The sequence below is a fragment of the Mustelus asterias genome, unplaced genomic scaffold, assembly GCF_964213995.1.
Source record: "Mustelus asterias unplaced genomic scaffold, sMusAst1.hap1.1 HAP1_SCAFFOLD_2092, whole genome shotgun sequence".
Lineage (NCBI taxonomy): Eukaryota > Metazoa > Chordata > Chondrichthyes > Carcharhiniformes > Triakidae > Mustelus > Mustelus asterias.
In genome coordinates this window covers 2,540-22,265 of record NW_027592037.1, presented here as the reverse complement: position 1 = coordinate 22,265, position 19,726 = coordinate 2,540, and the positions used below count along the sequence as shown (strand labels likewise).

The window sequence follows — 19,726 nt, the reverse complement described above, 5'->3', positions numbered from 1 at the left end:
CCTCATCCTTCTAAACTCCAACGAGTACAGACACAATCTGTTTAATCTCTCCTCATAAGCCACACCCCTCATCTCCGGTATCAACCTGGTGTACCTTCTCTGCACTCCCTCCAAGGCCAATATATCCTTTCGCAAATAAGGGGACCAAAACTGCACACAGTACTCCAGTTGCGGCCTCACCAGTGCCTTGTACAGTTGCAGCAAGACCTCCCTGCTTTTATATTCTATCCCCCTCGCGATAAAGGCCAACATTCCATTCGCCTTCTTGATCACCTGCTGCACCTGCAGACTGAGTTTTTGCGATTCGTGCACAAGGACCCCCAGGTCCCTCTGCACAGTCGCACGATGTAATTTTTCTCCATTTAAATAATATTCCAATTTACTATTATTTCTTCCAAAGTGGATAACCTCACATTTGCTAACGTTATATTCCATCTGCCAGATCCTCGCCCACTCGCTCAGCCTATCCAAATCTCTCTGCAGACTTTCCACGTCCTCCACGCAATTCGCTTTCCCACTCACCTTCGTGTCATCAGCAAACTTGAATACCCTACATTCAGTCCCCTCCTCCAGATCATCTATGTAAATGGTAAACAATTGAGGCCCCAGCACCGATCCCTGCGGCACGCCACTGGTCACCAACTGCCAACCAGAAAAGCACCCATTTATCCCAACTCTCTGCTTCCTGTTAGATAGCCAATCCCCAATCCACGCCAACACCTTACCCCTAACTCCGTGTACCCCAATCTTCTGCAGCAACCTTTTGTGAGGCACCTTATCGAACGCCTTCTGGAAATCTAAAAACACCACATCCACCGGTTCCCCTCTGTCAACCGCACTCGTGACATCTTCATAAAAGTCCAGTAGATTCGTCAAACACGACTTTCTCTTCATGAATCCATGATTTTCCCTTCATGAATCCATGAGGGAGAGGAAACCAGAGCACCCAGAGGAAACCCGTGCAAACTCCACACCGACAGTGACCCAAGCCAGGAATTGAATCCGGGTCCCTGGTGCTGTGAGGTGGCAGTGCTAACCACTGTGCCACCGTGCCATCCCCTTTACCAGCATTGAGGTGTTGTTGGATCAGGAGCCAGTTTTAAAATTGTCATCCTTGATTTAAGATCTACCCAAGACCTCATAATTTCCTACAAGCTCCAAGATATGAACACCCCATCAATCCTGGTTTTGAATTCTGCCCCCACCTCCATTTCAATTGCTTCGCAATTGCCGAATGTCTTCAGCTGTCTAGGTCCTAAACTCTGATATTCCCCTCCTAAACCTCTCTTTTTTCCACCTTTAATTGTTCCTTCATTATTATCACTACTCTTTCCTACCTTCTCGTCAATTATTCAAGCCAACATCAATTCCATGAAATCTAAGTCTGACTTCAGAATCACAGATAAAAGCACAAAAACAGGAAATGTTGGAAAATCTCAGCAGGTCTGACAGCCTCTGTGGAGCGAGAATAGAGCCAAAGTTTCGAGTCTGTTCGTATCCTTCCTATAGTGTGGCACCCAGAACTGTACACAATATTCCAGCTGAGATCTCAACTAGTGTCTTGTATAAGTTCAGCATAACCTCCTTACTTTTGCACTCTATGCCCCTATTAATAAAACTTAGAATACTATATGCTTTACTTACTGCTCTCTCCACCTGTCCTACCACTTTCTCTGATCTATGCACATTGACACCCAGGTCCCTATAGTCCTTGAAGAATTTTAGCCCTGATTTTATATTGTCTCTCCATGTCCTTCCTGCCAAAATGCATCATGTCACATGCCTCCACATTGAACCTCACCTGCCACCTATCTTCCTAACTGTTCTGTGTCCTTTTGAAGTTATACACTTTCCTCTTCACCGTTTACAATACTTCCAAGAATCGCATTGCTGAACTTAACTTTAACATTTGGAGTAAGTCCAAGAAAATGAAAAGCACAGAATTTTACATTACTGCCGTTCTGTTTCTGGGAAATAGCTTTTCTTTTTTGAAATACAGTGGAACCCCAGTTTTACGCCCCCCGATTTAGCGCGAAATCGGATATGATGCGATCGTGCGATGGACCCTTTTTTTGCTATTTCCTGTTTAGTGATTTAGCGTGACCCCGATAACATTCGCGATAACATTTTATGGACCCCAACCATCACGTTAAAACGGGGCTGTACTGTATTTATTCATTTCTGTTTTACCAGCTATTCTGGATTTTGTTTCCCTCATTGTTTGTGATCAGACCTCCTGAATCCCAACAGCTCTCCACATAAAATAATTATCCCAAACTCTCATAAGAACATAAGAAATAGGAGCAGGAGTAGGCCATCAAGCCCCTCGAGCCTGCCCCACCATTCAATAAGATCATGGCTGATCTGAAGTGAATCAGTTCCACTTACCCGCCTGATCCCTATAACCCCTAATTCCCTTACCGATCAGGAATCCATCTATCCGTGACTTAAACATATTCAACAAGGTAGCCTCCACCACTTCAGTGGGCTGAGAATTCCAGAGATTCACCACCCTCTGAGAGAAGAAGTTCCTCCTCAACTCTGTCCTAAACTGACCCCCCCTTAATATTGAGGCTGAGGTTTCCTTTCTAAGTGGAAAGAATCTCTCCACTTCTACCCTATCCAGCCCCTTCATTATCTTATATGCCTCTATAAGATCATCCCTCAGCCTTCTAAACTCCGAGTACAAACCTAATCTGCTCGATCTCTCCTCATAATCTACACCCCTCATCTCCAATATCAACCTGGTGAACCTTCTCTGCACTCCCTCCAAGGCCAATATATCCTTTCGCAAGTAAGGGGACCAAAACTGCACACAGTATTCCAGCTGCGGCCTCACCAATGCCCTGTACAGATGCAGCAAGACTTCTCTGCTTTTATATTCTATCCCCCTCGCGATAAATGCCAACATCCCATTTGCCGCCTTGATCACCTGTTGTACTTGCAGACTGAGTTTTTTCGACTCATGCTCAAGGACCCCCAGGTCCCTTTGCACAGTCGCATGTTGTAATTTTTTTCCATTTAAATAATCCAATTTGCTATTATTTCTTCCAAAGTGAATAACCTTGCATTTGTCAACGTTATACTCCATCTGCCAGATCCTCGCCCACTCAGCCTATTCAAATCTCTCTGCAGACCTTCCGCTTCCTCCACACAATTCACTTTCCCACTTATCTTCGTGTTGTCAGCAAACTTTGTTACCCTACACTCAGTCCCCTCCTCCAGATCATCGATGTAAATAGTAAACAGTTGAGGCCGCAGTACCGATCCCTGCGGCACGCCACTAGTCACCATCTGCCAACCAGAAAAGCACCCATTTATTCCAACTCTCTGCTTCCTGTTGGATTGCCAATCCACGCTAACACCCTACCCCCAACTCCGTGTGCCCCAATCTTCTGCAGCAACCTTTTGTGAGGCACCTTATCAAACGCCTTTTGGAAATCCAAAAATACCACATCTACCAGTTCCCCTCCGTCAACCGCACTAGTCACATCTTCATAAAAATCCAGTAAGTTCGTCAAACATGACTTTCCTCTCATGAATCCATGCTGCGTCTGCTTGATCGAACCATTCTTATCCAGATGGCCTGCTATTTCTTTAATGATGGTTTCCAGCATTTTCCCAACTACAGACGTTAAGCTAACCGGCCTGTAGTTACCCGCCTTTTGTCTACTTCCTTTTTTAAACAGCGGCGTAACAGTAGCCATTTTCCAATCAGCTGGCACGATCCCAGAGTCCAGTGAATTTTGATAAATAACTACTAACGCATCCGCTATTACCTCTGACATTTCTTTCAGTACGCTGGGATGCATTCCATCCGGGCCCGGGGAATTGTCCACCTTCAGTCCCGTTAGTCTACCAAGCACTGCCTCTCTAGTAACAATAATTGTATTGAGTACCTCTTCTCCTACCAACACTCGATCGTTAATATTCGGTAAACTATTTGTGTCTTCCACCGTGAAGACCGACACAAAAAACCCATTTAAAGTCTCAGCCATTTCCTCGTTTTCCACTATTAAATCCCCCCTCTCGTCCTCCAAGGGTCCAACATTCACACGAGCTTCACACTCCCTTTCTTCTTTTGCTAATGACCTTAAAAGTTGAACTAGTTAGTAATTTATGGACCAGTGTATTAATTATCCCTACTTAGCTGTTGAATCCACGCACTTCTCCTGTCCGATCAGTGGCATTGACAGATAGTAGTCCTGACACCTCATATAACACCAATTAATGGGAACATTTTAATTTTGTTTTAACAGGATGTACTTGGAATGGACAAGACGTCACGCTGCTCATTCACTATGAAAGTGGTTTTGTCATGTCTCAGAACAGCTCAACCGTAGACTCATCCAGTACCCTTTTCCAGTATCCGTTTGAAAGGTTGAAAATGTCAGCTGATGATGGGATCAGGATGCTCTATTTGGACTTTGGGGGGCCAGAAGGAGAGCTGGTGAGTGTGGAATTTGTAAGATCTGATTTTTGAAACTCATTCTTGCAAATGGTGAGACTGGATGCTCCATTTTTATGCTTCCCCTCTTCTCATTCCTAAGCTAAAGTAATTATCAGCCCCTTAGAGGCAGGCACAGGATAAATTATTACAGTGAATGAGGGAATGGAAGAGACATTAAACAAATATTTTGTCTCTGCTTTAATGGTAGTTGATATCAATTATACAACAGAAATAGAACGGAACCTTGGAGTTAATAAGAGTGAGGTAGTTGATACCAGCAGAGAAAAGTGTTGGAGAAAACTAAGGGAGTAAAATCCAGCAAATTCCCAGAACCTAATGGTCTACATCCTATGGTTAAGAAAAGAGATAGCTGCAGAGATATAGTAAGTATATGGTTATGATTTTCCAAAATGTTATAGATTCTGGAACGTCACAGCAGATTGGAAGTTAACAAATAACACCGCTATTCGAGTAAGGAGAGAGAGAAAATGGAACTACAGACCAGTTAGTCTAACATCAGTCCTCAGGGAAATGCTAGAATCTATTGTTAAGGAAGTCTCAACAGTGCGTTTAGAATATCATAATATGAACAGACAAACTCAGCTTGGTTTTATGAAGTGAAAATTGTCATATAATTTCATCAGTGTTTTTTTTAAGGATGTAATTAGAGTAGAAAAGGGGGAACTAGTAGATGTAGTATACTTGGATTTCCAAAAGGGATTCAATAAGGTGCCACGTAAATGGTTAATACACAAGATGAGGGCTCATGGAGTTGGGGGAGAGACATTCGCATAGATAGTAGATTGGTTAATGGACGGGAAGCAGAGAGGAGGGATCAATGATGTATTTCTAGTTGGCAGGCTGTGACAAATGGAGTGCTGCAGGGTCAGTGCTGGAGCCTCAGCTGAATATAATCTATATTAATGACCTAAGGTGAAGAGACAGTAATGTATCCAGGCTTTCTGACGATACAAAGCTAGGTGGAAATGTAAGTTGTGAGGGCTGCAAAGAGATATAGACGGGTTACATGAGTGAACAAGGTGGCAGGTGGAGTATAATGTGAGCAAGTGCATGATTATTCACTTTAGCCATTAGAATAAAAAAGAATATTTTTAAAAGATGGAAACGTGTAAATATTGATGCTTAAAGGAACTTGGGTGCACTCGTCTATGGAATAAAGCAGGTTGGCATTCAAATACTGCAAACAATTGGAAGGCAAACAGAATGTTAACCTTTGTTACAAGAGGATTGGAGTATGGAAATAAAGTCTTACTACAATTGTATAGGATTTTGGTGAGACCACACCTGGAATGCCATGTGTGGTTTTGGACTCCATATATCTGGAACAATATTCTTAACTTGGAGGCAGTACAGCAAAGATTCATAAGATTGGTCCCTGGGAGGGTTGTCCTATGATGGTTGAGTAAATTAGATATATACTCTGGAGTTCAGAAAAATTAGAGGAGATTTTATTGGAACATAAGATTCTGAAGGGACTTGATGAACTTCATGCAGAGTTTGTTTCCCCTGGCTGGGGAATCTGGAACATTGGGGCACAGTGTCAGGATAATGAGTCAATCATTGAGGACTGGGCTTATAATGTCTTCACTCAAATGTTGAGAATGTTTACAATTGTCTACCCCAGGTTATGGATGTTTCATTGTTGAATATATTTAAGGCTGAGAGAGGCACCGTTTTGGTGTCTCGGGAATCAAGAGCGTGAGGTGCAGGCAGGAAAATGGAGTTGAAGCTGAAGATCAGCCGTAATTGGAATGAATGGTGGAGTGGCTCGAGGGCTGAATGGTCCCGTCTCATTTCTTGTTTTTTGAATGGTTAGACTCGCACCACTTACTGCCAGAGAAGCAGCAACAGATTTCCCAATCCGTGTTGACTGAGGTATAAGTGACAAGTAAAGATGCTGAGTTAGATTGTGCCACATTAACAAGGTTCGAGAGTTCCCTTCATCAGTCTTGGAATGGGTATGATGGGCCTCCTTTGCACTGAAATGCTGAATTTTCTTTGCATGCTCCACTTCCCCATGTGTACTGAAACACTTGACTCTCACCGAAGTCTAGCTCTGCAGGTGCCAACTGTCTCCTGGTTTCTCACTCAGATGACTACACTTCATATGGGAGACTGGGCTATTTCAGCGGTGAGGACTATTTCTGTTCAGTCCTGTTGAGTCATTTTCCAAAATTCTTTGGACTCTGGACAGGTTTCTACAGATTGGAGGGTGGTGAATGTAAGCCCGCTATTCAAAAAGAGAGGTAGAGAGAAAACAGGAAACTATAGACCAGTGAGCCTAACGTCGGTACTGGGGAAATTGCTAGAGTCTATTATCAAAGATTTCGTAACTCAGCATTTGGAAGGCTGTGGTATATCAGACAAAGTCAGCATGGATTTATAAAGGGGAAATCATGCTTGACGAATCTATTGGAATTCTTTGAGGACGTAATGAGCAGAGTTGATCAAGGAGAGCCAGTGGATGTGGTTTATTTAGACTTTCAGGAGACTTTCGACAAGGTCTCGCATAACAGACTACTATGTAAAGTTAAAGCACATGGGATTGCAGGTAATGTCTTGAGATGGATACAAAGTTAAAGTTTATTTATTAGTCACAAGTAGGCTTACATTCACACTACAATGAAATTACTGTGAAATTCCCCTAGTCGCCACACTCGGTGCCTGTTCGGGTACACTGAGGGAGAATTTATCATGACCAATTCACCTAACTAGCACATCTTTGGACTGTGGGTGGAAACCGGAGCACCCGGAGGAAACCCATGCAGACACGGGGAGAATGTGCAAACTCCGCATGGACAGTAACCCAAGCCGGGAATCGAACCCAGGTCCCTGGCGCTGTGAGGCAGCAGTGCTAACCACTGTGCCACTGTGCCGCTGGTTAACAGATAGGAAGCAAAGAGTTGGCATAAATGGGTCTTTTTCTGATTGGCGGTCAGTGACTAGTGGAGTTCCGCAGCGATCTCTGCTAGGTCCCCAACTGTTCACATTATATGTTAATGATTTGGACGAGGGAACTGAATGTATTATCTCCAAATTTGCAGGTGGTACAAAGTTGGGTGGGAGGGTGAACTGTGAGGAGGATGCAGAGATGCTTCAGTGTGATTTGGACAAGCTGTGTGTGTGGGCATCTACATGGCAGCTGCAGTATAATGTGGATAGATGTGAGATTATCCACTTTGTAGCAATGATAGGAAGACAGATTATTACTTGACTGAGAGGTGGATACCCAACAGGACTTTGGAGTCCTCATGCATCAGTTGCTGAAAGTAAGCCTGCAAGTACAGCAGGCAGTAAAGAAGGCAAATGGTATGTTTGCCTTCATAGTGAGAGAATTTGAGTATATATAGACACAAACTCAATTGTAAGATAATGGTTGGAATACAAATCTTAACTGGTAATCAAGCCTTTACAGGTGCAGACAGTGTGAGTGGAGACAGGGTTAAGCACAGGTTAAAGAGGTGCGAATTGTCTCCAGCCAGGACAGTTAGTGAGATTTTGCAAGCCCAGGCAAGTCCTGGGGGTTACAGATAGTGTGACATGAACCCAAGATCCCAGCTGAGGCCGTCCTTGTGTGCGGAACTTGGCTATCAGTTTCTGCTCAGCGATTCTGCGTTGTCGTGTGTCATGAAGGCCGCCTTGGAGAGAATGGTTACCGAAGATCAGAGGCTGAATGCCCGTGACTGCTGAAATGTTCCCGACGGGAAGGGAACACTCTTGCCTGGTGATTACTGAGCGCTGTCCATTCATCTGTTGTCGTAGCGTCTGCATGGTCTCGCCAATGTACCAAGACTCCGTACATCCTTTCCTGCAGCGTATCAGGTAGACAATGTTGGCTGAGTCACAAGTGTATGTACCGTGTACCTGGTGGATGGTGTTCTCACATGAGATGGTGGCATCCGTGTCGATGATCCGGCACGTCTTGCAGAGGTTGCATGGTGTCATGGTCACTGTTCTCCTGAAGATTTGCATTCCAACCATTATCTTGTAGTTGAGTTTGTGTCTATATATGCCCTGTTTGTGAAACAAATCCTGCACTCACCTGATGAAGGGGCAGCTCTCCGAAAGCTCGTGCTATCAAATAAACCTGTTGGACTTTAACCTGGTGTTGTGAAACTACTTACTGTGCCCACCCCAGTCCAACGCCGGCAACTCCACATCACTGTCATATGAGGAGAGACGAAGTCGGTTAGGATTTTATTCACTGGAGTTTAGAAGAGTGAGAGGGGATCTCATAGAAACTTAGAAAGGGTAGATTCAGAAAGCATGTTCCCAATGGTGGGGAGTCCAGAACTGGGGGTCATAGTTTGAGGATAAGGGGTAAACCTTTAGAACTGAGGTGAGGAGAAATTTCTTCACCCAGAGGGTGGTGAATGTGTGGAATTCACTCCCACAGAAAGTAGTTGAGGCCAAAATATTGTCTGATTTCAAGAAGAAATTAGATATAGCTCTTGGGGCTAAAGGGATATGGGGAGAAGGAGGGATCAGGATATTGAATTTGATCATCTATGATCAAAATGAATGGCGGAGTAGGTTTGAAAGGCCGAATGGCCTCCTCCTGCTTCTAGTTTCTATGATCCTATTTACACTTGATACACCAATACCACTGTCTGATTTTTTTTCTCTCTGGGAGATGAAGTTGTTTGATGTACTTCAAAGTCGAGGACCAGCAGGTGGGGTGGAACTCGATGGGAAATGTGGCTTATTGAACCAAACAACCAGATTGTAGAAATCCATTCTCAATTCTTTTACTCAGTCCCACTCCATTGATGCATGCATTTGTGTGATAGTGGAACCACAGAACCATTGGAAAGTTACAGGCAGAAATAGACCATTCAGCCCATCATGTTCTCACTAGCAAAAAAGAGCAAAAAGAATCAAGCCGCTCATTTTAATGGCATTTTTCAGCACCTGGTCCATAGCTTGGCAGGTTCCAGCGCTTCAGATGCAGATCCAGGTCCTGAAGCAGCGAATCATGCTGGGACCTGGTAAATCACAGAGCTAGGCCAGTGGATAGGGCTTTATTACACACAATCGCACAAGACTAGGAAAATTTGATAATCAAACAAATTTAACGGCTGTCTGAAACATTCGGAATAATGAATTAACAGCGCAGAGACAAATGAGTATGATTTGGTGGCGATTACTGAGACATGGTTGCAGGGAAACTAGGTTTGGAAATTGAATATCCAAGGGTACCGTGTTTCAGGAGGATAGACAGAGAGAAAAAGCTGGTGGTGTAGCTTTTGATGGTAAAAGGAAGAGCTCAGTGCTGTGGTGAGAAATGATATAAGCATTGGACATCATGACGTTGAATCAGTCTCGATAGAAATAAGAAATAGCAAAGGAGCCACTGGTGGGAGCAATCTATAGGTCCTCAAACAATAGTTCCACACGGGCACAGTACAAACCAGGAAATACTGGGGGCTTGTAAGAAAGATACGGCAATAATCATGGATAACTTTAATATGTATATAGACTGGATTAATAAAATTGGCAGGGGTAGCCTTGAAGGAGAGTTCATTGAATGGATAGAGATTGCTTCTTGGGGAATATGTTGGGGAACCAACCAGGAAGCAGGCTATTCTGGATTTGGTATTGTGTAATGGAGAGGAATTAATTAATGATTTGATTTGATTTATTATTGTCACATGTATTAGTATACAGTGAAAAGTATTGTTTCTTGCGTGCTATGCAGACAAAGCATACCATTCATAGAGAAAGAAAGAGTGTGGAGAATGTAGTGTTACAGTCATAGCTAGGGTGTAGAGAAAGATCAACTTAATGCAAGGTAAGTCCATTCAAAAGTCTGATGGCAGCAGGGAAGAAGCTGTTCTTGAGTCGGTTAGTACGTGACCTCAGACTTTTGTATCTTTTTCCCACTGGAAGAAGGTGGAAGAGAGAATGTCCGAGGTGCGTGGGGTCCTTAATTATACTGGCTGTTTTTCTGAGGTAGCGGGAAGTGTAGACGGAGTCGATGGATGGGAGGCTGGTTTGCGTGATGGATTGGGCTACATTCATTATCTTTTGTAGTTCCTTGGGCAGAGCATGAGCCATACCAAGCTGTGATACAACCAGAAAGAATGCTTTCTATGATGCATCAGTAAAAGTTGGTGAGAGTTGTAATGGACATGCCAAATTTCCTTAGTCTCCTGAGAAAGTAGAGATGTGGTGGGTTTTCTTAACTATTGTGTCGGCATGGAGGGGTCAGGACAGATTGTTGGTGATCTGGACACCTAAAAACTTGAAGCTCTTGACCATTTCTACTTCGTCCCCGTTGATGTAGACAGGGGCATGTTCTCCTTTACGCTTTCTGAAGTCGATGACTATCTCCGTTGTTTTGCTGACATTGAGGGAGAGATTATTGTCATCGCACCAGTTCACCAGATTCTCTATCTCATTCCTGTACTCTGTCTCGTCATTGTTTGAGATCCGACCCACTACAGTGGTGTCATCAGCAAACTTGACGAACGAGTTGGAGGGGAATTTGGCCACAGTCATAGGTGTATAAGGAGTATAGTAAGGGGCTGAGGACACAGCCTTGTGGGGCACCGGTGTTGAGGATGATCGTGGAGGTGGTGTTGTTGCCTATCCTTACTGACTGCGGTCTGTGGGTTAGGAAGTCTAGGATCCAGTTGCGGAGGGAGGAGCCGAGCTCCAGGCCACAAAGTTTGGAGATGAGTCTCGCAGGGACAATGGTGTTAAAGGCTGAGCTGTAATCTATGAATAGGTGTCTGACAGAGGTGTCTTTATTATCTAGGGGTTCCAGGGTTGAGTGTAGGGCCAGGGAGATGGCGTCTGCTGTGGACCTGTTGCAGAGGTAGACAAACTCTAGTGGATCCAGGCAATCTAGGAGGCTGGAATTGTTTTGTCCATGACTAAACTTTCAAAGCATTTCATAATGGTGGTTGTCAGAGCCAAGAGACGAATAGCCATTATTGGCACGCTGCCTGGCTTTTCTTTGATACCAAGATAGGGACCTCAGATTGGTGTAAAAAGAGATTGAAGATGTCTGTGAATACCCCCTCCAGCTGGTCTGTGCAGGACCTGAGTGCTTGTCCGGGTCCCCCATCCGGATCAGTCGCTTTCCGTGGGTTGATTTTTGAGAAGGCTGCTCTGACATCGGCAGTGGTGACCTCGGATACAGCTTTGTCCGAGGCTTCCAGGGTGGAGGGCATGCTCTTGCTGACTCTTGCTTAACATGGGCGTAGAATGTGATGAGCTCATCAGGGAGGGGTGCATTGGAGCCGGCGATTTTACCTGCCTTCATCTTGTAGCCTGTTATGTCTTGCAGACCTTGCCATTGTCGGCGGGGGTCTGTGTGGCGAGCCTGGGACTCTAGCTTGGTACGGTACTGCCTTTTGACACCTTTGATGGATCTCCTTAGATCATATCTGGCTTTCTTGTATAGGTTAGTGTCGCCTGACTTCAACGCCTCAGACCTGGACTTCAGCAAGCAGTGGATATCCCTGTTTATCCATGGTTTCCGGTTGGGAAACATGTGATTTGCTGCTTTGGCACACAGTCTTCTACATAATTACTAATGAAGTCAGTTATTGTAGTCGCATACTCGTTCAGGCTGGTCGCAGAGTTTTTAAATACTGACCAGTCTACTGACTGAGCAATCTCGTAGGAAATTATCCAATTCCTCAGACATTAAGGATCCTCTGGGGAAAGAGTGAACATAGCATGCTAGAATTTCAAATTCAGTTTGAGGGTGAGAAACTGGAGTCTTACACCAGTGTTCTGGCGTTAAACAAAGGAAATTACGTAGGCATGAGGATAGATTTGACCCTATTGAACCAGGCAGGAAGACTACAAGTTAAAACGGTAGGTGAGCAGTGAAAATAGAACATAGAACAGTACAGCACAGAACAGGCCCTTCGGCCCACGATGTTGTGCTGAGCTTTATCTGAAACCAAGATCAAGCTATCCCACTCCCTATCATCCTGGTGTGCTCCATGTGCCTATCCGATAACCGCTTAAATGTTCCTAAAGTGTCTGACTCCACTATCACTGCAGGCAGTCCATTCCACACCCCAACCACTCTGAGTAAAGAACCTACTTCGGACACCCTTCCTATATTCAATTTTTCCCAACATTCCAATATTCAATATTGGAATTATATTCAATTACTCCCAACTAAACTGTATTCTAGAGAGGAAGGAAGATTGTAAGAGGGGAGAAAACATCCATGGCTAAGCAAGGAAGTTAAAAATAACATGAAGACAAAAACTAAGGCATACTATATTGCAACGGCCAGCGGCAGGCTGGAGGATTGGGTAACTTTTAAAGATCAGCAAAGGGTTACTAAAAAAAAAGGTAAATTATGAAAGAAAACCAGTGCAAAATGTAAAAAAGGAGAGCAAAGATTTCTATAAGAATATGAAAAAGAAGAGAGTAGCTAAAATGAAAGTTGATCCCTTGGAGAATGAGGCTGGGGAGTTAGTAGTGTGACATAGAAATGGTGGAGATGCTAAATCAGTATTTTGTTTCCATTTTCACGGTGGAGGACACTAATACCATCCCAATTGTAACAGGTAATGCAGAGGTTATAGAAAGGAAGTTACTTAGAACAATCATCACCACTTGGAAAAAGTACTGCACAAACTATTAGGATTGAAGACAGACAAGTCACCAGGATCTGGTGGCCTACATCCTAGGGTCTGAAAGGAAGTGGCAGTGGAGATGGTAGATCTATTGGTTGCAATATTCCAAAATTCCCTAGATGCGGGAAAGATTCCAGTGGATTAGAATATAATGCACTTATACAAAATGGGAGGGAGGCAGAAAGTAGAAAACTGTAGAACAGTTAGTTTCACTTCTGTCATTGAGAAATTGTTAGAATCCACTATTAAGGAAATAACAGAACATTTGGAATAAGGAAGGCAAAAGGAATTTTGGCATTTATTACTAAAGGGATAGAATATAAAAGTAGGGAAGTGTTGCTGCAACTGTACAAGGCATTAGTGAATCTAGAACGAGGAGCCGATGTTTAAAAATACAGGGTTGCTCGAGACAGATGAGAACTTTTTGGAAATTGTCACAAACCCTTGAACAAGGAGAAGCGGGTTCAAGATCTGAAATAGGTTGGCGCAAAGGCAAACTTTATTTTCACTCGATGGAAGTAATTGAGTGGAACTGAGCGTGAAGGGAGATGATTTGAAAAAACTGGATAATTGGATAGATAATTGTGGAAATGGGAAAAACAGGATTTTAGTTTTTTGGATTAGTGAGATGGGCTGCACAAACTGTCTTGTTAACAATCTAAGGAAGCAACTCTGTGAATACTAAGACCCAGCAACAAATACCACTTCAAAATTCAATAAAGCCCAACTTGTATCTGAGCGACAGGGTAGAATACAAAGATGCAGATGATGGAGAACGATTTGGACTTCCAGGTTCAGATGATTTTCAAACTAGTCCTGAAGAGTGCGAATCTTTGACCTGGCAACAGCCTGTCAATGCCAACTTAATGTTCATCCAACATACTGATTTGTGGGATAAGTACAGCCCTTACTGCAGTATGGTGCATCGATCACCCCACCTCATTTAATAGCAAAATTATAGGCTATCAATATAAGATGCAAGTCACCAAGAAATAAATAATTTAATGACCCAAAGCGCACTGAGAGTATGTAACACATTGAGTGGTTGAGGCAAATAGCATAGATGGATTTAAGGACAAGTTAGATAAGTATTTGAGGGAAAAGGGAGTAAAGGGTAATGTTGATTGATGAGGCAGACGGATGCTTGGATAGAGCATTAGTGCCAGGAGAGACTGGGCCGAATGGCCTGTTTCTGCACTGTAGCATCATGTACTTCGATGTATTGATCAGTTCCTGACATTTGTTGTAGGTTTTCTCTGTGCTTTTTGTATATATCTCAACTTTCTCCATCTTTTCCAGCACCTGGACTTGCATTCATGCCCAAAGCCTGTAGTCTTTGTTATACATTCATTTCTCTCTGCCAAAGTGACCCGGATGGGACTCCTAGTGTGAGGAAGGGAGCAATTACCAGGAGAGATCTTTAGATCACTGCACTCATCAAATCCAAAGACCATTGCTGCATCTCGGGAAATGTAACCTGCAAGAGCACAAAGACTAGGATTGGTGGGAGGCCGCAGCTCTTGTAAGACTGGAAGGAATCTCACGTATGATTATTCTGAGTATTATCCTGTAACAGACCTCTCGCTGTTTGTTGCCAAATGTGCCTTTTTGTTAACTGAACTTCACAGAATTTTTATGATTGTACATTGTACTGTGAAGATATAACAGTTTTAACTTTGGAGCATATAGTTTTGTAATTTGGTTCAAAAAATATTGGTAACGTGATGCTAGTTGGTTCTGGTGTTATCCCTGTTATTGGTGCAGTATCTCCCAATCCTGGGGTAACGTTGCCATTGGAACAAAAGAGCTAAAGTGAGCACAGCGTTGCGTCACTTAAACCAGCACAAAGGGTAAGTGACCTGAAACTGTTCCTGTCACTGTGTTAGTCTAACTTTATGATTGAAGTGTTACATCTCTGCTTGTACTGGGCAAATGTTATTGGATAGGTCTTTCATTTGATTATAAAACTTTGGTTGTATAGCTTAGCTTCAACTTGCTGTACGTGTCCTTGGGCAGCCTGATGGTCAAGCTATTCTCACACTTATCTGATGTGAACTGATTGGCCCACTGCGTGAGGAGGCTTGAAAATCCAGCATTTTTATCTTCACTGCTAAACAGTGAAATTTTGGCACTCGAAAGGTCTCCATGTAGTCCGTGGTGTTTCCTTACACTTAATGTATGGTATGCTTAAAATCTCATCTGTCAAAGTGTGTCTGGCATCTCAGTACTGTCCAACTGTAGGGGTCTAGTCTCACAAGTCTGTTAGAGTTGCTAACCATTGGTCATGAGGCTGCAGTAACTTTACCTAAAGCAGATGTGCAGGCTGTGATTGGCCCACCTGGTGAGGAGTAAAGGTCCCCTCCTGCCCTCCCCCCTCCTCGGGGGCAACTGCTTCCAAAAGATTTCCCTGCTTTTCCCATCACAATGTCATCCTCTGATCAACATATCCCTATCTGCCATGGATTGGAAATGGAACCTGTCCCTTCACACTGTTCTAGCCCTGCCTGTTCTCTCCGTTCCCTGCTCTTCTGCCCCTTTCCCACTGCTCCTCTGCCCTCTTCCATAATGCCAAATGTTGATGCTAACCGTACCTGATAGATGTCTCATTCTGGCTTGTGGCTGTTTTTTAAACTGAGAGCAGTGGTCAACTTATGGGTCATTGGATTTTTGTTCTGTGTTGGCCCCGAGGGAGAAGAGCGTGGTGCTGTGTGAAAATCTTCAATCCAGCCTTTTGTTTTCAGCATTACACAAGACCTTATAAATCATGCTACAGAATTTGAGCTGGGTGGGGGGGAAGGGGGGAGTGTTGGGGAAGAAAGCTGGGTGGCCCGGGGCGGGGGGGGGGGGGGGGGGGGGGGCGGCTGGGTGACCACCTGTGCCGTAAAGTTTGTGTTTCTAAAGAGAATTGAAAATAAGATTCTGAGCTTCCACTGTTGAGTGGATTGATGCTGAAATTCTATGGCAAAGTGTGCTGACTGGAGGATTTTGAGATTGCCGAAGTGTTCTGAATATCTGTGTATTTTAGCACTGGTTTCAGAGAGATCGAGTTACAGCTGGTCCTGTCTGTGACCATTCTTTTAAGCCATGTTTGTAGAATATGCAGATTTGAACAATTCAGATACGCATCAATGTGATAAATCCTGGCCATACTCGGCCCACTAACCGTGCAGTATTATTGGAAAGGGTGTGTGTGCTCGAGGCCAGGAAGGAGGGCTGGGACAAGGGGGCAGGAGCTTGGCGTGGGGAAAAGGGATCTCTGATTTCTTTTAACATTTCCACCAGAGTTTCTGGCTCTTCAGGGAAGGGTAATTTTTCTGGTGCTGGTTTGAAATTTCTAAGTATTTTTAAAATATTTATCCTAAGACCTGCTTTGTATTTTGTCTTAAATGGAGTTATAGTATAAATATATTGCAGAAGAAAATGTAAAGCTACCCCAGTTACACGTGAAACTGTGCACAGTGTACGAGTGATAGCTAAATACTAGTTTACCTACTTAATGAAAACCTGTGCTTTTGCTGCTTGATTTCCTGGCTGTTTGCGCTGATGTGCTCACTTTAAATTTGAGCTTTTTTCATTAAGATTGGGAGGAAACTTGGGCATTGATCTTATTAGCAAAATGGGCCTAATATTGGATGTAATTTCCAATGTGTGCCCCAAGCAGGAGCCTGTATGTTCCAGGTCCACTCCAGCTCCTTCCTGTATCCTGATGGCTGGGTTTGCACCATGAGGTTAACACTACATTGACTCTGCACTTTACATGTCTCCTGACCTGCTTTGTATGCTTGAACTGTTGACTGCTGTTATTGAACAGTTTGGTTTCATGCTATCACATCCCTTATCACTCAGGTAACTAACCCAGACTCACTTTAAATGTGTTGGCTGCAGAAACTCAGCTTTAGCCCACAGTTACAAAGTAATTTTCAGTTCAGAGTATAATCTCCTGCTTCACATCTCAAAGCAACAGGTTCATTGTAAATTATCTGTACAAGTGTGGACTGCTGAGTGAATAGAAACAGCCTGCCTATGTGCTAATGAATAGAACAACAGCAGCAAGACACCGTCCAGTTACATAGCACCTTTAATATAGGGGAAAAAAATGTCCCAAGGCATTTCAAAGACGTGTGTTTAGTCAGAGGGTTGTGAATTGAAAGGTGACTCTGGGAGAAGGCTGCTTTGTTCTTGTATGTAAACTGATTGGTTAAAAACTTCATATTCATTTCAAATGTAATCAGTTCCTGAGAATCCAGGAGCAATCTCTTCATTGCCAACAAAATTCTATTTTTGTAACTGTTGCCAGCGATTCCCTTCAATTGCAGTTTAAAATACCAAAGTGAAAGGGTGAGAATCTCCACCAGAGAGAGCTTTCCTCAGGCATTACCCTACCTGTATTATAGACAAAGGATTGTATCTGCACTGGATCTGCAGTGGTGCTTCTCTGTACATGTATATAAATAAAATTATCCATTTTACATATTGTGCCTTTATTGTGTTTATTCATGATTATTGAAGTAGTTTGTGCTGATAGAGGGTGACAGTGTTCCAGTGTGACTGGGGAGGGGGGGTGTCAGAGTATTGGGGACATTTTCTATTCATTGGATGTGGGCTTCACTGGCAACACCAGTAGTAGTACACATCCATAGTTTATTCGTGTCACAAGTAGGTTTACATTAACACTGCAATGAAGTTACTGTGAAAATCCCCTAGTCACCACACTCCGGCACCTGTTCAGGTACCTTGGCCATGCTAAATTCTCCCCCAATGTACCTAACCTGCATGTGTTTCGGCCAGTGGGAGGAAACCGGAGCACCTGGAGGAAACCCACACAGATACAGGGAGAACGTGCAAACTTCACACAGTGACCCAAGCTGGGTCCCTAGTGCTGAGAGGCAGCAGTGCCAACCACTATGCTACTGTGCCACCCCATAATTGCCTTTGAGAAGGTGGCAGGGAGACATTGACATTATCTTGAACTACCACATTCTCAGTGTTGCAAATGCACCGTTAGAGAGTTCAATGATTTTACTTCAGTGATGGTGAAGAATGGCAATATAATTCCAAGTCAGGATGTCTTGCAACTTTCAGGAGAATCTGCAGGTGGTTGTGTTTCCATGCATTTGCTTCCCTTCACCTTCTAGGTGAAAGAGGCAATGGGTATATGGGAGGTGTTGCTGTGTGTGCATCTTGTACTTGCTACATAATGCAGCCACAGTGTGGGTGTGAATGTTTAAGGTGGTTGATGGGGTGCTAATCAAAATGACTGCTTTGTTCTGGATGGTGTTGAGCTTCTCGAGTGTGGTTGGAGCTGCACTCATCAAGGCAAGTGGGGAATGTTCCATCACTCTCGTGTCTTGTACATGGTGGACAGGCTTTGGGAAGTCAGGAGGTGAATTACTTGCCACAAACTTCAATCTTTCACAAGCTGCTCTTGCTGCTGTGTGTGTGTGTGGGGTCGGGGGGAGGGGGTGGTTCGTTCGTGTGTGTGAGTTTGTGTGTACGTGTGGAGGGGTTTATGTTCCAGTTAAGTTTCTGGTCAATGGTAATCCAAGGAACATAACAACGAGGACTAGGCCATCTGGCCCCTCGAGCCTGCTTCGCCATTCAATAAGATCATGGCTGATCTTTTTGTGGATTCAACTCCACTTAGCCGCCCGCTCACCATAACCCTTAATTCCTTTACTGTTCAAAAATCTATCCTTGCCTTAAAAACATTCAACGAGATAGCCGCAACTGCTTCACAGGGCAGGGAATTCCACAGATTCACAACCCTTTGTGTGAAGAAGTTCTTCCTCAACTCAGTCCTAAATCTACTCCCCCTTATTTTGAGGGTGGGCCCCCTAGTTCTAGTTTCACCTGTCAGTGGAAACAACCTCCCTGCTTCTATCTTACCTATTCCCTTCATAATTTTATGTTTCTATAAGATCCCCCCTTCTGGCTGATGAAGGCAAGTGTGCTAAGCGCCGCCTTCACCACCCTATCTGTGACGCCACTTTCAAGGAACTATGTAGAACATAGAAAAACTACAGCACAAACAGGCACTTTGGCCCACAAGTTGCGCCGGTCATGTCCTGACCTACCTAGGCCTATAACCCTCCATCCTATTAAGTCCCATGTACTCATCCAGAAGTCTCTTAAAAGACCCTATCGCGTTTGCCTCCACCACCATTGACGGCAGCCGATTCCACTCACCCACCACCCTCAGTGAAAAACTTACCCCTGACATCTCCTCCGTACCTACTCCCCAGCACCTTAAACCTGTGTCCTCTCGTAGCAGCCATTTCAGCCCTGGGAAAAAGCCTCTGAGAATCCACCAGATCTATACCTCTCAACATCTTGTACACCTTTATCAGGTCACCTCTCGTCCTTCGTCTCTCCAAGGAGAAAAGACCGAGCTCCCTCTACCTATCCTCATAAGGCATGCCACCCAATCCAGGCAACATCCTTGTAAATCTCCTCTGCACCCTTTCAATAATTTGTACATCCTTCCTGTAATGAGGTGACCAGAACTGAGCACAGTACTCCAAGTGGGGCCTGACGAGGGTCTTATAAAGCTGCATCATTATCTCCCGACTCCTAAACTCAATCCCTCGATTGATGAAGGCCAGCACACCATACGCCGCCTTAACCACCTCCTCTACCTGCGAGGCTG

At 44.0% G+C, this 19,726-nt stretch overlaps 1 protein-coding gene across 1 annotated transcript in view; it reads left to right on the top strand.

The window, feature by feature from the left end:
- The window catches only part of LOC144489285 (beta-2-syntrophin-like), a 42,158-nt gene extending 26,298 nt beyond the window's left edge, over positions 1-15,860 (top strand). Inside the window, exons 6-7 of the mRNA XM_078207151.1 lie at positions 4,260-4,450; positions 14,380-15,860. Coding sequence (XP_078063277.1) covers positions 4,260-4,450; positions 14,380-14,472 — 284 coding nt within the window. The 3' untranslated portion in view covers positions 14,473-15,860. The remainder of the gene's footprint in view (positions 1-4,259; positions 4,451-14,379) is intronic.
- The last annotated feature ends 3,866 nt before the right edge of the window (positions 15,861-19,726 follow it).